General features: G+C 39.1%; 1 protein-coding gene across 2 annotated transcripts in view; it reads left to right on the forward strand.

The window, feature by feature from the left end:
- LOC149257201 (protein AE7-like 1) overlaps positions 1 to 21,201 on the forward strand; it is a 125,593-nt gene that overhangs the window by 37,623 nt on the left and 66,769 nt on the right. For both annotated transcript variants that reach the window (XM_089413709.1, XM_089413707.1), the window contains exon 3: positions 11,603 to 11,702. In XM_089413709.1, coding sequence (XP_089269835.1) covers positions 11,603 to 11,702 — 100 coding nt within the window. The remainder of the gene's footprint in view (positions 1 to 11,602; positions 11,703 to 21,201) is intronic.

Consider the following 21,201-nt stretch of genomic DNA (forward strand, 5'->3'; position numbering starts at 1 on the left):
CTATACCTAGTTTGCAAAGTTTCTTCTTGGAATGGGACTTTTGTTGACACCATTGCCAATCATGGTGCAGGGTCATACAAGATAATATAAATTTAGTAACATTTGACCAAAAATATGTTAAATTTTACACAGTTCTATGCTGTTTCAATTACTTTAGTCCAATTCAAGTCTTCAATTAGCAATCTTTCAATAGCAATTAATTCTTTTCATCAATCAATAGTAAATGAAGATAGAACAATAATGCAATGACATTAGGAGACAATAAATCACATCAACAAGAGGCACAAATTTGGTCAAAGACCAGGGAAAAACCCTTTGAAATTCTTCTTCTGTTAGATTGTCATAAAATTTTCAGCAGAGAGTACAATGAGGCAATACAAAACTATCCAACAAAAGTCCACCAAACAATATTCAGAAGTATGATCCCAACAACAATATTGATTAGAGTTAGCTTTTCCAATCTGCCGTCAACTACTGTCACCTGTAAAAATGAAACCCTAAGTCCTAGCCGCATGGAGGGAGGGTCATGCACGCGTCTGAAGCTTTCTAGCTGCACGCATAGGCTTGTGTGCGTGTTTTTGCAACCGGAAATTTCCTGTGTCAACCTTGCGGCTGGAACCGAAGAACCCAATCACATGTGCGAGCTTCAAACCTTGTAATTGCAGACTTGTATGCACCAAATTCCACGAACTCACTTCTGACTTGTGCGAATCAAACCAAAGAAGAGAGAAGAAGAAGATGCTTGATGATGGTGTCCAAATGAGGGTCACTTGACTTGTATTTATAGGCTTCCAAGGGTGTCCACTTTCACTTTAGGTTTGACTCGATCAAATGTGACATTGTGGTATTGACTTCAAAAATACAGTTTCCCTTATCCAATTCCATTGCTTCAAACGTTAAAATTGGTCATCTTGGAAAAACGAATCTAGTCCCCTGATTGGAATTTGTCACTGAGCTGCCAAATTAACACTCCCTCTTAGCTAGGGAGAAATTCCAATTGCATCATGTGATCATCATAAGTATCTTGTCATCATCTCATGTCCCATCTCTGCTCAACTCTATCTGCTGAATCATTCTCGAATCTAAAGAAGAAGAATCATCGGGGAGCTACAACTACCACCCTCTCGTGACAATGAGGAAGGTCTTATGAGACACTCTCACCTCATGTCCATGATAGTGGGGAAGGTCCTATGGGACACTCTCACCTTAAGTCATCTCATAGGGGAGTGTACTTCTTCCACCCTATTTCGAGCAATAGGCGAGATATGATATCTCATCCATCCTATTGCCTCCCAATCTTCCCAACAATGACCCTTAAGAGTCGTGGTAGAGCCCTTGTATCATAATCAAGCTTGGGTGAGATACCCTACTTACCAAAGGTAAGGATCACACACCCCCAAGCTTTCTCATCTCGTTGGCCAGACTTGGAGCTACAATACCAACAAGCCTGACTTGTGCGTATGATGCCAACTGGGGTATACTTTGCTAAACCAAGATATGGGAGCTACATCTTCCACCTAATGGGTAACAAATAGGGGCAATACCCTATTGTCTAGAAATCCCTCAACACAAGAGCCCTCAATGCTCCATTCCCTCCTTGGGGAGCTCAATCAAGGGGGAAGAGCTATGCTCAATGTTCTTGATCAACGATGCCTTTTATCAGGAGGGGTCACATCCATCAGTCCAAGCTGTTCTCTGAAGACCAAGAAATTCCCTTTAGACAAAGCCTTGGTGAGAATACCTGCAATTTGCTCATATGTCGATATGTGATGGAGTCTAACGACTTTTCTCTATACCTCCTAGAGCAAGATAGCTCCTACCAAGGTCAACGAGGTCAAGATAGAGTATTCTTTTTTCCAACTACAAGATACTGCGCTTCATCCTACTACAACTCGGACATGCGATTTGAACCTCCTTTTGCACCACCAAAAACCCTAGATTTTGCACGTGTGAGAGAGATAGAGCCCAAAACAAAGATTTCACTGCTTCCTTGTATTTTTCTTGACTTCTAGACCTTCGATTTTCCTTTTTCCAGCTTCCCAATTATAGATCGAATTCTTTTTCTTGAGATTGAACTTCTTAGTGAGTGAGTGCCAAAAGAGGTTGAATTGCTCCTTTATATAGCTTTTCCAAGGGGTCGAATTCCCTCCTTTAGGCTGACTTGAAGCCCCCAGGGCCGGCTTGTACTTTGGAGGTTTCCTGGACTTTCTAGACTCAAAATAAGTTCTTTTACAAGATATATTTTTCTTGAAAGGGTCTTGTAAACATAATGCCGACTCCTTTGACTCATGACAATAAATCCTATGATCTAACAAACCCTAGAAGCATGAAGAACATTCTTTTACCTAGAAGACCATCAATAATGAGCATGAAACCCATGCTTTATAAAAAAAACTTTTTCTTTTCTTCTCTTGTTTGTTACATAAGATACATATTGAAATGAGTACAACAACAATTATGAATACCAAAACAAGTTACATTTCCAACACTCCCTCTTAACTAGGGAGTTATTCATAATTGTACAACTAGTACAACATCATTCTTAAACTAAAGAGTTCTCATAAGAAGAGTCAATTTAATAAGCCAAACTGTAAGCATCATCATTATTATTACCAACACTGTCACTGAGGCCTAACTTGACAAGCTCAACTTCATTTTGAGAGCATTATGTTGGGTGGCTTTACATGTGATACCACACTACCTCTACAAGTCACATACCCCATTCGGATGTTCACAAGGTATGCCCTTTTAGGACTATTCTTATCTTGGACCTCTAATCATGAGCCCTCAAAGAATATCGGTCCTCTTCGACCACTCTTCTCTTGGATACCTGTCCTATCCTCAAAGAGTGCCAATACCTTTCCTTTCTTGGATTCTACATCCTCAAGGAAACCACAGATGCTTATCCAATCCTCCACCATTTTCTCTTCAAGGCCTTCACTTAGACTTACGACTGTTAGTGATGGTCAAGTGTCTACGCATGAAGACGAGAATGCACAGGTGATGTCCAACATCACTCCCTCTCAACCAGAGAGGATATACCTATTCCCTTTTGCCCATGAAATAGATTTTTACTCCTTTTCGAGGAGACTCCTTTGCTCGTTCTCAAATCTAGAGGAGATTCCAGACTTCCTTTCTATTTGGCAAGTTAACACCACAAGCCTTATAGCTTGTCTTCATAAGAGCATCAACAACTAGTTCTGTTATAACTGCCTGGCTCCCTCTTTTCTCTGCATCTCATCATATCGAGTCTGCTTCCTTTCGAGTTATCATGGAGCCATCTTCACTCTTTAATCTTGTGACATGATCCAGGTTATCTCTCTTGCTCATCATGGATGAAGGCATTATGTTGAGGCTTTCCAAACTTCAAACTAATCATAGCTTCCTCATGAAAGTGATCTCCTTTGACCTTTAGGTTATCTTCTCGTACTGCTACCTTTCAATCCCAAGATGGGCACATCTTGACTTCACAGTTGCCAGGTACCAGATATTGAGCTTTCCTCAACATTCTTCATACATTTCCATCCATACAATTGAACTTGCCTCAATTGTCATCATGTATTCTTGCAACATCCTTCCAGGTAGCAAAATAATATGTTAACCAGATAACCAACAATAATGAAAATTAGACTTACCTCATTATGATGACCTTCTGATTCCATTAACATCCTCATGGTCCATCTCGATATGAATTGTCCTTCATGCATCAGAGTGCCAAGGATCAAACTTGATTACCAAGTTATAACTTTTCCTCCGAAGATTATACTATATGTTAATCATTATTTTACATATTCTAGAGAAAGTCTTAATATTTTATACATCCTTAAGTAAGTCAAATTCTTCCTTTTAAACATCATACAATCATACTAAGCATGTTACAAGATTCTACATGAATCTTATCCAAGAGTCACTTTCAATGTGCATTCCTATGCTTCTTATTCCATCATCTAGCTATATGTCTCATAATGAGCCTGCATCCTGACCCATTGCATTCCTTCATCCCTTTACTAGTATTGTTTCCACATTACATGGAATACATACTAACCTTGTCATAATGCTTCTCCCAAATAACCTTTCACAATGATGGTTCTTTCAGGATCATGATGATTCATCTAAGCAAGATGACTACCTCTAACATAATGTTAGATAATGCTTGGATGAACAATATGCAAAATGGTCTATCTATAAAGACTAGATGATTCCTACAAAGTAACTTAACCAAGTAGACTCTACATATGCTACTACTACATGCTTCTCTCTCTGATGCTATTACAAAATGAAGATTCTTTTAAAGTGAACAACAATGCATACTATCCTAAAGGAAAGATCAATTTTACCAAGAACCAAACAAGATCCCTTCTTAATAGTAAAGATCTTTCACTTCTTTCCTTGACTTCTTCTCAGGTTTTCCTACTTCCTCAGCTATGTGAGGCTCGCTTCTTTCTTTTCTCTTGTTGTTCTGTTGGCTTGGACAATCCCTCTTCTAGTGTCCAAATTCATTTCACTTAAAGCATTGAACCTTGACATATCTTTCTTCTTGGACTTCCCGAACTTTCCCTTCTTCAACTTCTTGACTCGAGCTAGAAAGGCTTGAGATTGTTCATTTGATCCAATGTCATCTTTTACCTTGATCATTGATTCTTCCAAAATTCATTGAGCCCACAACTCATCAAAAGGAGTTGAGTCTTTCTTAGAGCAGATGCTCGTTGCAAAGTTGCTCTATTCCGGTGGCAATGCATTTAATACAAAGATGGTCATTTCTAAATTAGAAATAGTCTCTCCAAGTCCCTGCAAGTGATCTCTTAATTGAGAGATCTTCATTAGAAAGGATGCCATGCCCTCATCCTTTTACTTCTTCATTTTATATAGCTTATTCCGCAAAGACATCTTCTGTCCAGATGTACTTATAGAGTACAAGTTCACTAGCTTGTCATACATAGCCTTGGAAGTTTTCAAATTTGCAACAAATGGAACAAGGGGATCTTTAATAGATTCAACTATGATCCTTTATGCTCTTACTTCCCCTTTCTTGTACTTTGGTAGTTCCTGAGACTTGCCCTTGCTAGGTTCAATGATCTCACCAGTAACATACTCCATTACATCATGTTTTGTAAGTGCTAGGTCAATCCTTTTCTTCCATGCTAGGTAATTTGATACTCCAATGAGCTTATTGACTTCCTTGTAGAAATAACCCATATGACTTGGAGAGTCAGACATAGAGTAATAATATGATACTTGATAACTGAGATTCTCTTCTTCCTTGATGATGTTTTTAACCTTTCTTGATGCCCTCATGACCTTTGAAGAAACTTCAATAATATCCTTGAAATATGTTCCCTAGCATTTCTCCAACAACAACTTTCAAGAGTGATGAATGATACCGAGATCCTTCTAATGCTTTCTTCAAAGATGCCTTTCGATGAGTCTTCAAATAGATCTCCTTCTCTCAAGAGATAACCTTTCTTGTAGTCTTCCTCTCAAGCCTTCCTTTGATGAGAGCTTGATGTAGACTTGATCTTCTTCAAAGTAGAAACCTTCCTTTTAGATCAATAGGTCTTCTATGTCCTTTCTTCCACAAATGATTCCCCTGGACAAGCAAACCCTTCTAGTGTCCACAAGATAATCCTTTAAGCTGCCTTCACCTTAGCTCGGAAACCATGTTGGAAAATTCAAGTTGGTAGCTTATTATATCAATTTTCCTTAACCTTAATATTTGCTTGTGAACTTAGTTAATATTCTTGTGTTCTTTAGTTAGATCTTTTCATCAAACAAATATCAAGAATGAAATAATAACAATAGAGGGCACAAAAATAAGGCTCTTAGCCAAGGCAAAACCCCTCCAAGGGGAAAACTCTTCTCTTCTTATAGAATCTACTTTAGATGAGACAACAAAGACCCAAACCCTAGACCAAGTCATTCTCCAAGTACCAAGTCATCCCTTCAACAAGTTTTTCCTTGATTCTGCATCGTACCAATTTCAAACTGCAACTTTGACTTACCAACTTCAATATTGCAACTCATCCGTCAACTTCAACTCTGTAATTTCGACCTTGTAGCTGCTATAGAAACCCTAATTCAGCTTCCTCCTGAGACCTTCCTAAAGCAAAACAACTCCTTCCAAGGTCAACGAGGTCAAGATAGAGTATTCTTCCTTCCAGCTACAACATACTGCACTTCATCCTACTACAACTCGGGCTTGCAATTTTGGCTTGCTTTTACACCACCAGAAACCCTACATTTCACACTTGTGAGAGAGATAGAGCCCAAAAACAGAGATTTCGCTTCTTCCTTGTATTTCGTTTGACTTCTAGACCTTTGCTCTTCATTCTTCCAGCTTCCTAGGTATAGATCAAATTCCAAATTCTTTCTCTTGAGATCAAACTTCTTGGTTAGTGAGTGCCAAATGAGGTCGAACTGCTCCTTTATATAGCCTTTCCAATGGGTCGAATTCCCTCCTTTAGGTTGACTTGAAGCTGCCAGGGTCAACTTGTTCTCTTAGTCACTGGGTTCGGCGAATTTGAATGAATAAATTCGAAATTCGCCGAACTTCAAATGAATTCGAATTTATTCGTTCAAGTTCACCGAACAAAATGGCGAACTCGAATAGAAAGGCGAACTCGAATTTAAAGGCGAACAAAATTGTTAAAATTCGTTTCGGTTCGATTTTTTTTTTTTTTTTTAATTGTTGTTAATTTGTTTCTGTTTTAAAATTTTTTCGAAATGAATTGCAGGCACGTTTTGGTTTTGGTTTCATTGTTTGCGGTGGGTTAGGTTTCATTGTTTGCAAATTGCAGCCATTGAACCGACCGACGACCACTAACCACTACCAGTCCGCGTGAGCAATAGCATACATGATACAGTGACAGCCCACGGGTTTTCATTGTTCAATAGGGTTTTCGACAGGTTTTTGGAGTTTCCGACGGCTTTTTCGACGGGTTGTGGCTTGTGGCAATGTTGACCACTTGTGGGCCGTGGCTTCTAAGTTCTGGCTTGTGGAGTTTTCAACGGCTTGTGGCTTGACCAGTGCAGCACGCCGACATACACAGCTCGGCCAGCCGCCAGTCCTGACTCCTGCTGCCTGCACAGTGGGCCGTGGCACATTACAGACTTTACACTGTAAGTTTATAGACTATAATGACCCTGCAATGGAAAAAAGTTATACTGTTTGCATTCTATGGCATTCTAAAGTTATACGTCGGTTTGCATTCTAAGGTTATTGTCAATGCTATTTTCTGGGATAATTAAACGCTCTAGGGTATTCAAAGCTCCTTCACTTTAATCCACGCTCTAAATTTATAGCTCTTGAACATTACGTCCATGACTCTAAGCTTTTTAGATGGCATTTTCAACCTTTAGCAAGATGGTAGCAGAAGAGTTCTCAGCAATTCTGAAATGATGATTACTGATATTTAGATGAAGCCATGTGCAAAGGACCCTAAAAACCCTAACCATTGTTAAACATGGTTAGTTAATAATTCTCTGAAATATTAAAAACCAAATCCAATTATCCATGTAGAAATGAATGCATGTTTTGCAGTCTTTTGTATCGCAAAGAGCAATTCTGCATAATCCAAATTTAGGAATTTTTATCAGAATCCATGACAATGACAAAAGATCAAAGAACAACTGGAGAAACCAAATCCATGTAGAAATGAATGCATGTTTTGCAGTCTTTTGTATTGCAAAAAGCAATTCTGCATAATCTAAATTTAGAAAATTTTATCAGAATCCATGACAATGACAAAAGATCAAAGAAAAGCTGGAATGAATGAATGAAGGGATTTTAATGAGATAATCAGTGTTCAATGATGAGACCTGGGCTAATCAAAGTTCAGTGATTCGATAAACCTGTAGGCTGTGATGATGCTTTCTTTTTGTTTCGGTAACCTGTGTTGATATTGATCTGTCTTGACTCCTCTCCTCAAACCCTGCAGGCTGCAATCATTGATTGGTATAAATTATAATTGTGAAATCTGAGTAGTGGTGACTGTGAGATAGCTTAGATTTTTTTTTTGAAGTTGTGGCATTGAAGATTGAAGAGGCATCTGTTGAAACTTGAAGCAACCTCCAGGCTCCAACAAACTTGGAAGTTCTGAGTCCTGACAAAGCCTAAGAGCAGTGAGCCTTCAAGCAGCCTCAACCCTCTAGGCTCCAGCAAGCATCAACATGCTATTTGGACCCTAGATTGTTTGGGTTACCAAGACATAGGGATGAAGAAATCATGAATGGACTTATCCAGGCTATTGAGAAGCTAAATCCAGATCCATAAATTGTAGGTTTGATCAAAATTCAGTTGAGGGCATACAGGTTAGAAGGGTTATTTGGAACACAATCAGCAAAGTATGGTAGGAGCAGAAATGATCCAGCAGTATGGTGGGAATTTTATGATTTAGGGCACCAGAATTGCAAAATTTTGTAATTCGTATCTTAAGCCAGGGATCAAGTGCATCGGCTTGTGAAAGGAATTGGAGTTCCTTTGACCACATTCATTCCAAGAAAAGAAATAGATTGTTATCTGGAAGATTAGAAGATCTTGTTTATGTTCGTAGTAACTTGCAGTTGGCATTGAAGAATGTGGCTAAAGAGTCATCCAATTCCTCTACTCCGTGGATCGATCATGTTCCAAATGCATCAATGGATGAAGCTGATTTGTACATTGATAGTGACATTGATAGGGAATTGACTGATGAATCTAATGCTGAAGCATCTAGCGGATTCACAGCTCCTACTGCTCTTGATGATATAGAACTTTTTGATATAACAAGTGGGCCACAGGAACATCAAGAATAAAACTTGTGTTCCTGTTTTAGATTTCTAGTTTACTTTTTGCATGAACAATTTTCTAAAACTGCCAAGCTACTTTAAACTTTCGAGTTTATATATTTTGAATACTTTTTTATCAGATTGTTTTTCAATATATGAAATCTGATATGGCCCATGGTTTTGTTGAATTTGATATGGGTGCCAAATTGCCAATGTCTATGATGAATTTCTCACCTTGTTTACTATGTATGGAAGTTGGAACTTGGTTCTTTATTGGAATTTGGCACTCGCTTTCATGGTTTATAAAATTATGTCGAAATGATTTAAATGTTTGAGCAATAATCTTATGTCTTTGCAATGTGCATTATGGACTTTGAATTTGACTTTAAATTGATTTTTTTTATATATATACATTTTTTTTTTCGAATTTCTATATGTCGAATTTTATGTCGAACTTTATTGGCAAAATTTTAGTTGCCGAACTTTATTCGAATTTCAAGGTCGCCAAACTCGAACTCGAACACGAACCTGGTGACTTAGCTTGTTCTTTGGAGGTTTCTTGGACTTTCTAGACTCAAAATAAATTCTTTTACAAGATATACTTTGGTCGAAAGGGTCTTATAAACATGATGTTGACTCTTTTGACTCGTGACTATAAATCCTATGACTTGACAAACCCTAGAAGCATGAAGAGCATGCTTTTTCCTAGAAGACCATCAATAATGAGCATGAAACCCATGCTTTATAAAAATAACTTTTTCTTTTCTTCTCTTGTTTGTTACTTAAGATACATATTGAAATGAGTACAACAACAATTATGAAGACAAAAACTAGTTACATTTCCAACATCTAGGAGGTAGGCTATGTTGGCTTGATGATCGGTTTGTGAATTTTGGCTTCTAAGGATATGGTAGAGAGAATGTGAGGGGGCCTGAACCAGGTTTGAAATTTATCATCAAAGAGGCAGCCCTCACATGCGATGCCTATCGTATCGCAATTAAAACTCCTCATGCTCAATCTCATCGGATTCATCACTCTGGAAGGTGGTGGAGCAGAATAAGACAAATTCTTCTGTACTATGCAAGGAGAAGCGTGGGGAGTTAATATAACCTCCCATGCATGGAGCAAACTCTCATTGTGCCATGATGCCGACCAACATGGCCATTAAGATTTTAATTCTAATATTTGCATTGATACTTAGAGTATTCGCATGGGGGCAGAGTTGGGAAAGGGAGCATTGAACTGAGAATTGTCATTAGAGAACTATGGGATTATGTGCCAATCCTTGAGACCATTGACTTCCTTTTGTCCCACTTCCAGGAGGCAGGCTAGATTGGCTTGATGATCGACCTTTGAATTTTGGCTTTTGAGGATATGGTAGAGAGAATTTGAGGATAGGAGGTCCAAAGCATGGGTTATTCTTTTGAGGAGGAGTTTAAGGAGATTCTCCTTAAGATAGGAAGCATTGGGCATGTGTTGTGTAGTAATCATAGAATTGCCCAGGATTATTAGATCTGAAATTCCCATGTCACGAGCCAAAGTTAAACCCAATAAAAGACCATACATTTCTGCTTAATTGTTGGTTTTGCTGCCTAGCCACCAATAGTATTCGGCACCAATTTTTCCTTTGGGATTAGATATTATCCCTCCCCCTTCTGCCACCTCTAATTGTACCAATATTTTTAACTGTTTGTAAATTATTTGATTTCTAAGGATTATTTCCCGTATATATTTATGCCATTCCCCTGTTTCCCAAATTTTTCTAGCTGCCATATGCGAAATTTGCACAAGTTTCAGAAACCAAAATCATTTCCAAGTGTCAGGTAACTTAATTTTGAAATGGAGCCAATGCTAGTAGAAAGAGGTTTAGAGCAAAAATAGTAGATAGAGTGAATTGCCAAAATGAACCTTGGACGTTGTGTGAATATTCAAAACAAGTTACTTATTTAAGTAGGAGTTCACTATTTGAGAGTGTTAGTTGATGGCTGTGTGGTTGCTAGCGGTTAAGTTGCTCGTGTTCTGTCAATTCCATAATGATTTCAAACTTATTCGGTAAAAGTTGCATTAAGAGCTGGATACAGATCATATGTTTGTAAACACCATTTATCATTGTGGAACCTCACAACCAATCCTTTTAAAGGATAGGATGACCCCTATGCTTTGTATGTTATTGACATTTTAAATTCACTGGCTACATGAATGCCAGCTGGATGCCTGGTTGAACTGAAATTGGCTCATATCTAATTTTGGAGAGTACACAGATGTAAATATGATTGTCAACAAGGGCATTTATTTGAGGCTAGAGCTATAATTTCCGAGCAGCACAGATTTTAATGTCTGCTAGAGCAATAGCAGTGCCCAGACTCATGTACTTTGATTTATGATCTTACCGGAAGGCATGGTATTTATGGTCTGTCTGACAAGATTTCAGGCCCTGTAATTTTTTACTTAACATTGAAAATTGCGTTGTTTATTGTTTGTTGATACTTTGCATAAGTTGTGCTTTGACCTCATATTCTTTATCTTTTTGGCCAAAAAGTGCTTGAAATAAAATGTCATTGATTCATCAATTGAAGTTGGGGTGACATGTTTGTTGCAAAATAACTGTTGCTGTATGCCAAATATTTGAGCTCGAGTTAAGTCACATAAAAAAATGGGTTGAGTGAAGTCACATAAAAAATGTGCGTGCTTATTATTTATGCACAGATCACTTATATTGAGCTATGTTGGAATCTTAAATATATTTTAGAGGCATGAAGAATGAAATTATTATACTATATTAAATTTTAATGGATGGATATTCCATGCTCTTATGATCCTTCTGGCTTAATGATTGCAGGATAACCTTCACACCCACTGTGCAGCATTGTAGTATGGCAGCAGTTATTGGTTTGTGTTTACGAGTTAAATTGATGCGAAATTTCCCTCCACACTACAAGGTGTGTGATCTTAATCCGTGGAAATTTGTTTTGAATAAATGTTGTAAACATTGTTACATGTTGAGAATGGTGCAATTCATACATTTGGTTACAGTCATCTTGCCATTAAGGGATTAGGTTAAGCATTAATGTAATTCTTTTGTTATAATACTAGGTTATGGTTAAGGCCGACTTAGTCAATCTATGTGTGGACCCATAACCCCTCTCTGGGAGGGTATGCTACCCCTTGAGAATACACGCTAAAGAGTTATTTGTAAATCATCTTGTGCTTGTTTTTTAGCATATGGGCATCATTGTTTTATAATGTTTTTTATGCTTAAGGTCACCTCAATCTTTGGCATTCACTTGTTTGGACATTTTTCTCACTTGTGTGCATGGGTTTATTTCTCTTGAGCTCTCCTATTAATCAGCTCCAGCATTTCTGTCTGGTGTTACCTTTGTTAATTTTCTCTAGGACAGCTGTTATTTTCTCCTTTTATTGTAGGTTTGCTTGTGGGTTCTCTTTGATCCTTCTCTCTCTATTATGGATCTCAACGTTGTATCAGAGAGGTTGTGAAGTTTTGACCTCCCTTATACTTTGCACTACTGGTTAGGGTTTGTTCTTGGCTGTCTTTTTCGGTGATTACGATTTGCAGTTGAATATCGTGCCTAACATAGGGAGTATTGGTGCTGTTTCATGGTGATTGTGTTTGTGGAAGTTGGGCACCTTATTTAGGTCTGTTTATGCCCAGTTTTTGGTGTTAGCTTTGAGGTCTCTTGCAGAAGATTTCGGCATCGAGCATTAGGGTTTAGCTGTTGATTTATTTCAGCCATTTTTTCTTGAGTGGATCCATGGCTATGGCTGGTGGCATCACCTTTTTTTGTGATTGTGGAACCAGGGTTTTAGACCATCTTTTTATTTTTCGCAACAGTGTGGAATTTTTTTGTGCGTGGCATTGCCCCATGGGCTGCAGAACTAGTGTCTTGAGATCTGATTTTTTGAGCAGCCAATCCAGAGATTTTTGGTTAGTGAGCTTGCCCTAAGGTTGCAGAATTAGGGTTTTCAGATCCAATTTTTTCAGTAGCTGATCTTTGGATTTATTGGCTAGTTTATTTCAATGTTCCACCAAGACTCCGGGACGGGGAGACGCGGGTGCGGGGAGACGCACAAAGGGGACGTGTGGGAGTACCCTCAAATTTTAGGGAAATTTAGGGGGGAAGGGGGGACGTCAGGGTATATAATTTTTTTCCTTTTTAATATATATATATATATATATCAAATTCATATTCTATAATGAAAGCATAAATACAATAATACATACATATTTGAATTAAATAATGAAATACATTGATTCATACTCATCATCCTTACTAACACATACATGATTCATCCATAGACCACGAGATTCAATAATGAAATACTTTGATCCATATTCATTATTCACCATTCGAGAATCTACATTGATTTAAAAATTAAATTCATCATTCTAGATTCTAAATTGATTCAAAATTTAAATTCATCATTCTAGAATCTATTTAGTACTAAGAAAAATAGACTATAATAGCTACTGAAATCTAAAGTCTGGAATAGTAAATTGATATAGCTAAAACTCAAAAACAATGGAGTGATGAGTCTAAAAGTCACTCTAAAATACACAGAGGGCTTGGTGCTCTTGATTAAATACTAATTCCATACCCTTGTACATGATAAAATGCAATGGAAACATTGCAATCCATCGAATCTTGAATTCCTGAAAAACTGTTAAGTCTGCTGGATTTTGAGTGAGATCTAAAATTCTACTTTCTTCATATGAAATCCAATGAGGTCGGAATCACTCTCAAACGTCCCGAGTCATTTCATGGTAATGTTAAAAATTTAAGTAAAAGGATGAAAATGAAAGATAAAGGAGAATGTGACTTTTACTTTAAGAATTTAACATTACCATGAATTGCATAACATTAGTAGGGAAATATGGTCAAATACTAGGTTTTACTGTTTTCCCTGTCATAATTCATTGTTTACAAGCAAATCTAAGGGGGGACGCATAGCCCATTTTGAGGGGCCCCTTTTTGGGGAGTCGCGTCCCCCACATTAGGGAAACGGCCCCCCTTAGGTCTCCCCGTGTCTCCCCAAAAAGGGGACGTGGGGAAACGTTTCCCTAGATGTCCCTAGTCCCATGTGCGTGGGGTGCGAGGGTGCGCGCACCCGACCCTGGGGGACGTGTCCTCGTGGAACACTGGTTTATTTACCCTATGGGGAGCAAAACTAGTGTTTGGATTATTTCTTGTTTTGGGTCTAAAAACCCTCTTTCAAACCCTTTCTCTTTGGTCTGTGTTCTTAGTTAAGGTAGGTACTGTAACCCACCACCCGTGGGTAGCATGTATGGGAGAATTTTGTTCTCCTAGATGGTCCTCAGCTGGCAGCCAATAGCCCCTTGTAGCCACCAGATAGCTCTATATGCTGTTTTCTCCACCACCTGAGCCAGTCATGTGGTCCCTCAACCACTTGTCATGAATGTATGTTTGAAGGTGGGCCTTCTGACTCCAAAGGTATGGCTTTTCATTGGTATTGTGGAGGAATTTTCCTTGTCGCGGGCACTTTTGGACATAGATTGGTCGGGGGATTCGGCGAAAAGAGTGGGTTAGGCTTATATTCATGTCTCCATTGCTCGATTTCGTGGTTACCCTTGTATTCTAGTCCCGTGGGGTCTCCTTTACTGACCATTTGGCTTTTGTGTTGGCACTACATGGGAAATCCCAATTTTGGTTGCATGGTCCCGCTTTCCGATACCACCTACATCACTCCCCTTCCACTCATTTTACCCCCATTCATCTATTTTCCCATCCAGGTCCACATATGTCCACTGGGTCCACATGGGGTTAGCCTCCCCTTATCCATACCTTGGGTCTGGTCTGGAACGATGACCCAAAGGTTGATGCAGTTAAAAAGAAAAGAAAAATCATAATTGGCCACATTCAACAAGAAATTGTACCACAAAATGCAAAAGATGGTCGGGACAAACACATTTAGCACGTGGGAAAAAACCAATACATGAGCTATACCCCCTTCCATGGCCATCACCCTGGTTCCTATAGGCCCTAGATGAGCCTCCTCTATCATTTAGAAACCCATGATTGTCCCAACCCCTAGTGGGTGATGAACTGCCCCACCTTAAAAGGGGTGTCCACTGCTATACTTTACACATCATGCTCTCATTCCCTTGAGCCTCGAGCAATTATGAAGAAAAATCAATAAAAGGCAAAAGGCATATGAAGAAGGGTGGAAAAACAAAAGCCAGGGTAACTCATGTACCACGATCTGCTCCCTCCTGCACTTATATACCTAAGTATGGGATTCCCCTATTATAGCTACCTTGGCACCTTGACATGTGGCCTGGATGTTTCCCCTGATCTCCACTCCATTCCATTATTATATCATTTGCCACCTTCCACTTGAAGGATGCACCATGGACATGTCACCCCCTTTAGAGGTTGAAACCACCTAATAGGGTCATTGGCTAACCCCCTATTGAGCTTGGAGACACTTATACATACCAAAGCCCACTATGGAAGGGCATGCCACCATGAAGTGCCCCACTGGTTCCATGACTTGTAAGCTCTTTTACTTGATTATTATAATAATTTGTTGCATTGGATTTTATGCACGATTGTAGGTGGATTGCCATTTGGGGCTTGGTCCCCCTATACGGGGTCCTAGCCCTCTGGAGGGCCACATTGGCACTTGTAGGGTGGGCGTTGAGAGCTATGGGCCTCTACCATAGCCGAGATTACTTCATGGATCCCCAACAACGTTTGTTGATTGCTCCTATTCCACCTTTTGGACAAGGATGATGCACCTGGTTCACCATGCCCAACCAACTCCACAAATGCACCATACACTTTGCAGTTGTTCTAGGGCCCAAAGGATTGTTCCCCGCTGCAGAGGTAGAGCTTATGTCATCATTCTAGCCCTTACAAATGGTCTACAGGCACTTCCGATCCATTTGGAGACCCATGAGGATGACCTTTTGCCCCCTACACCCACTTCGGAGCACCACAGGTTTTTGCTTGGAAAACAAGGGGCCAACCCCTTGTCCACTATGTTGGGAGTCCATTTCTACATCGTGGCACCCTTTGGACTTCATTATTCCTCCTCAAAGGCCCAACGACTCACTCAGTTGATCATTTGACCCTCTTGAGAGGCTTATTCATGTATTATTGAGCTATTTGGTGGGATTGTCACCAAAAGTACTTGTTATTTTGCACATTATTTTATTCTAGGGGCTAAATTAGGCCAAAATAAGCTAAATCAAATTCATTAGACATTGTATAAATAGATGATGAGTTGATTCATTCTCTCATCATCACTTGGATTGATCATTCTCTCTTAAGAGATTTTCACTATTCTTTTTGGAGGACGAAATTGGATGGATGGATGAATTTTGATGTTTGGATACCTTCATTTTTGTCTTGGAGCTTTTGTATATTTGTCTCGGAGCTTCTATATTGGCATATGATGATGATTGTATATACTTGTTCTCACATGTAAGTGCTCTTTTAATGCCATTTTTCAATTTTTATTATGTCACATAAATGATGATGGGATTTTCGCTATACGAGGCCGAAATTTTTGCTGCTTTTCTTTGGTGAAAGGGTATAAATTTGTCTTTTATTAGCGTTGCATCATGTTATGGGCCATGTTTGAATATGTGAATGTTCCTAGACATATTTCATTGAAATTTACCTCGATAAGTCATCACATATTGCACATTTAAGTATAAAGACCTTGAAGCAATTTTCTTCATGCCCTAATTGTCATCCACAATTGTTCTAGAGGCATCCTTGATTGAATGAAACTGTCCTAATCATTGAAATCTTCTTGACTCCATTTCTCCCAAAGGAATCGACACTGGTCTTCCATAGGTACCTTAAAGCATATTTTTCTCACCTTCTCTCTTTCTTTCTAGGCCTAGCCTACATAGGTCACCTAGGGAATCACTTATCTCACAATTAGCCATCCAATTACTTCGATTTTTGGTCCACAACTGCACTAGAGTTTGCTTTAGAGGCCCTCCAAATTTGAAGCAAATATGACGATGGGATCTCGAGATATTGCGAGCCCTAGCTCAAGGACTGTTTCAGGCCCTAGGTTTCCCTTGGCTAGTGACCTCATTGGGATCATTGCATTGCTTTTCATTGAAAATTCTTTCTTTGATCCCCTTCTCCTCCCTAATTAGGTCAAGCACATCATTGGTTGCTCAATCCTATCCCCTTGACCTAACTTGGGGTCCACTTGGTCCCGTGTGGTCCCATAACTTTTGGAAGGTAATTCTTCAAAGACCATTTGGAAAATCAAGTCTTCATAAGGGCTTTTATGACTAGGTCTCTCCTCAAGATGTCCCATTCCCTAAACCTAGCCCCAAAGACCCTCTTGGCCCTTCTTAGAGAGCCTTTCATCTTGCCTCTTGGGCAAGCAAGCCATATATTGAGCCTCTCTTGTGAATAGGCCTCTTTAGGAATCACTCTTTTCCCTTTATTGACCAATTCATCTAGGTGATTCCCTTCATACCGGGTCTCCTCCCATCGGTGAAAGTTCGTAAAGAGTAGGGAGCTTTAGTTGAGGTGATAGTGGGCTATTGCTCCATTGTTGCCCTTGACCTAGCAGTTGCCCCTCTAGGATCCCCTTTTAGGACCCCTGCTAGTTTGAGCGGTAATAGGTTTCATCCCAGTGTAAATACTAAATTTCATACATTGCAAATTTTTGGAGGATCTTGGGACTAATTTTTTTCATTGGGTCTAATCAAGGTGATTTTTTACATAATCTTTGAACATAATTGACTGAAAGTGGATATTTGCCCTAGTAAAAAGTGCTAATTATTTTTTGGCTGGTGAGTTAAAGAAGAAACCTATATGCAATTTTTGACTTAAGGATGGATATGTTTCTAAGTCTCTCATGGTTTAGCTTCAACAAATTAAAGAATTTGCAAGAGTAACAAGATGTAATAGGGATCTTTTTGATGATACTTCCCATACATTTTACAGTGAACATGAGGCCATGTACTCTCTATATGGGTTTGATTTATTGTGCACTCTCCATGATGAGTAAAGTGAAGGCTGCTTAGGAGAATAGAGAGATGGAATCAAGCAGAGTGGTTGCCAATTACAGAGAGAAGGGATTTCCTTATTGAGTGTGGGTTGGAGCCTACTAAACATGGAGTTGGAGCTTCCATCTTTGTTTATCTCTGAGGAGAGCTTGGGGGTTGGTGCCTCTTGCAAGTTGGTGCTTGCAACAAATCCAAGAAGTCAGTGCTTTAGTTGGTGCTTTTGATAAACTGGTGCTTCCTATAAGTGGATGCTAGCAAACAATCTAAGGGAGTTGGTGCTTCTTGTGAGTGGTGGCTCACAAAGAATGATGTAAATAGAGTCTCTTGGTTTACGAGCTCATGGACAACGACTCTGTGTCTTATGTGTATGCTACTCATGGTGTGTGTGTGTGTGTTCATGTGCTAATTTATTCATTCCCTGCCCCTGTTATGATAGTGGTTCCTCACATAATGAGTGCCAAACTTGAAAGACAAATATATATTGGCATAAAAGCTAAATTATCCTTGATACTGATTCATCCCCCTCAGTATTAAACATTGTTTCCAACAAAACAAGTATAAAGCAGACCACTTACTTGACAAGCACAAAACAAGGCTCGTGACAAAAGGATTTGCACAAGAAGAAGGTGTTGACTATGAGGAAACCTTCACTCCCACAACAAAATGGGTGACCGTTTGGACCATATTCTCTTTGGTAGCACAAAAGGGATGGAAAATCCATCAGATGGGTGTGAAGACAACTCTCTTGAATGGGGATTTGAAAGAAAATATTTTTATGCCAGAGCTTGAAGGTTTTGTCATGAAGGGACAAGAGCAAATGGTATGCAAGCTCATCAAATCCTTGTATGGTTTAAAACAGGCACCACAAGCATGGTATGAAAAGCGAACAAAGCATCTTCTTAAGCTAAATTTCAAACATTACAATCTTGATGATGCAACTTTGGTTGTTAAAAAGGTTCGAAAAACAAGTGTGTATCTTGCAGTATATGTAGATGATCTGTTAATCACTGGAAACAATGAAACTTATATTGCATGGCAGATTTCAGCCTTCTCTCCACTCCAATAGAACATAATTTGAAGCTTTCATCGAAAGAAGGGAATGAATTTGAGGATGCAACCAAGTATAGACAACTTTCTACCTTACCATGACCAGATGAGATATCTCATATGTTGTGAGCATCCTTTCTAGATTTATGCAAAAGCAATGTGAGGGACATTGGTTTGTTGCGAAAAGAGTCCTGAGATACTTAAAGGGAACTCAAGATTATGGTCTTAAGTACAACAAGGTGGATGATTTCAGTCTTATTGCACATTTTGATTCAAACTTTGATGGGGAAAACGGAAATGGAGTAACAACTTTAGGATATCTCTTCAGTCTAGGATCAACACCTATCTCTTGGAGGTCACACAAACAGTCAGTTCCGATAGATTCAACAACAAAGGCAAAATATGTGGCAGTCGCAGAAGTAACAAAGGAAATAATGTGGTTTAGGGAAATACTTGACTTGCAGGAGAAACAAGTGAACTCAACTCCTTTACTTGTCGACAATAATTCTGCAATCAAGTTGGCCAAGAACCCCAGATTCCATGATCGAACCAAGCACATCAACACGAAATATCATTTGATTCGATACCATGTAGAGGCCAAAACTATTCATCTAAGACATTGTTCCACGACTGAGCAAATTGCAGACATCTTCACTGAAGCACCCGGAGGAGAAAAAATTGAAAAGTTCTGAACAATGCTTGGGCTCACAAACACCCCTTCAAATTAAGGGGATGTTAGACATCATAATCCTTTGGGATTATGGTAAAAAGTAATTAGGTATGAAAATTAGGTGTAGTAACAGATAGTTGGTTGGGCAAATTGACAACCAACACGTATCCTCCATGTAATAAATATATCTCATCTCTTAATGAATAAACATTGGAGGTTTTTGCATGAGCCTTAGTTTGACAAGTACAAAAAAGAAAATCAAAGGGGGAAAGGCACCATTTGAACACTTGCCTCATGAGATGTAGAGATGAGGAGCAAAGGAGGTTGAGAGGACAAAAAGTGCAGCAAAGGAAAGAGGGTACAACAACTACTGTAGCAAACTTACAAGCCCAAGTTTCAAGGCAAAGATACAACCGACTAGCACAAATTTTGGGGAGAGAAATTTAGTTGGTATTGTCTGAGTGCATATTTCAAGGTAGCTAGGGCCAATTTTTCAAGGGTTGTGTGAGAGCATTTATTTTTTTTCCAAAGAAAAAAAATTAATTTCATTCATTAATGGAAATGATAAAACTACGTTATGTATATGCATACCACGTGTGCATTCAAAAATAGAAATCTGTTTTGGGGCCTGGGGTCATCCTTGGCTTGAGAGACAAAACATAACATATATTAACTATTGCAACTTTGAGTCATTTGTTACTAGATTTACAAAAAAAGCATATATCAACCATTTCAAGCTATAGGAAGAGTGCGAGAAAGTAATGCCTAGATAATTGTGAAGCATAAAAACTTTTCATAAGCCGAATAATTGTTACATAAATTAAGTCCTTGCTGCCCTTGTAGGTAAGTTCATGAAAGGCCTGTGATAGAAAGCATAACTAGAAGTACCATCACATTGTTCCAAAATTTCCCATGGGCCTTCATCCATCATCGATCCTTCTTTTGAGAGGCGGTCAACATGTTTATTCCTTATCCTTCATAAGTTCTAGCTCGAGAAACAACCTCAAAGGATGGAGCGACTATCTCCTTCTGTAACCTTGGAATATCTTCGCCGATAGGTTCTTGGCCATTTGGATTTGCTTGGGCATTTGATGCGTCCAAAACGTGTGCCGAAATCTAGCTTATGTTGCCATGGACTTGTTGCTTGCTGCTAGTGTGATGTGCTTTCTTAGAGAGTGGAAGCTCACAATCCTTGACCAGGTGACCGTACCTGTGACATCGCTTGCATCTGAATGGGATGCTGTCATAATCCAATATATGGATTCATTCCTCCCCGATCCCTATATCCATATCCTTTGGCAACCCTGCTCTGAGGTCAAAGTTAACTAGAATACGAGCAAGTGACATTTCGCGTCGCCAAATAAAATAGTCGTGATCCAGGTAGGTACCCAGGGAATTGCCTATGTCTTTGAAAATTAGGGGATCCCAGTAATTTGGGGGAAGACCTAGTAGACGAATGCAAATCAGGGCCGTATCCATTCTCTACCGTCTGACATCAAAGTGGCGACCAGAATTTGAAAAGAATTAGTGCCGAGTCGATCTTCTGTACCTATTATTTAACTCTTTGAGCATCAATTGCTTTCTTAAAGCTTTGATGGATATAACCTCTGGCTAGCAAAGTCACCTCTAGAGGGCTGTTGATAATGGACGCAATTTCCTTGCTTGCCCATGCTTTAAGGTTTGAAGAGCTGAATTTTAG

The sequence above is a fragment of the Pinus tabuliformis genome, chromosome 6 (genome assembly GCF_031772625.1).
Source record: "Pinus tabuliformis cultivar Carrire ecotype Pingquan chromosome 6, CPIR1, whole genome shotgun sequence".
Classification (NCBI taxonomy): domain Eukaryota; kingdom Viridiplantae; phylum Streptophyta; class Pinopsida; order Pinales; family Pinaceae; genus Pinus; species Pinus tabuliformis.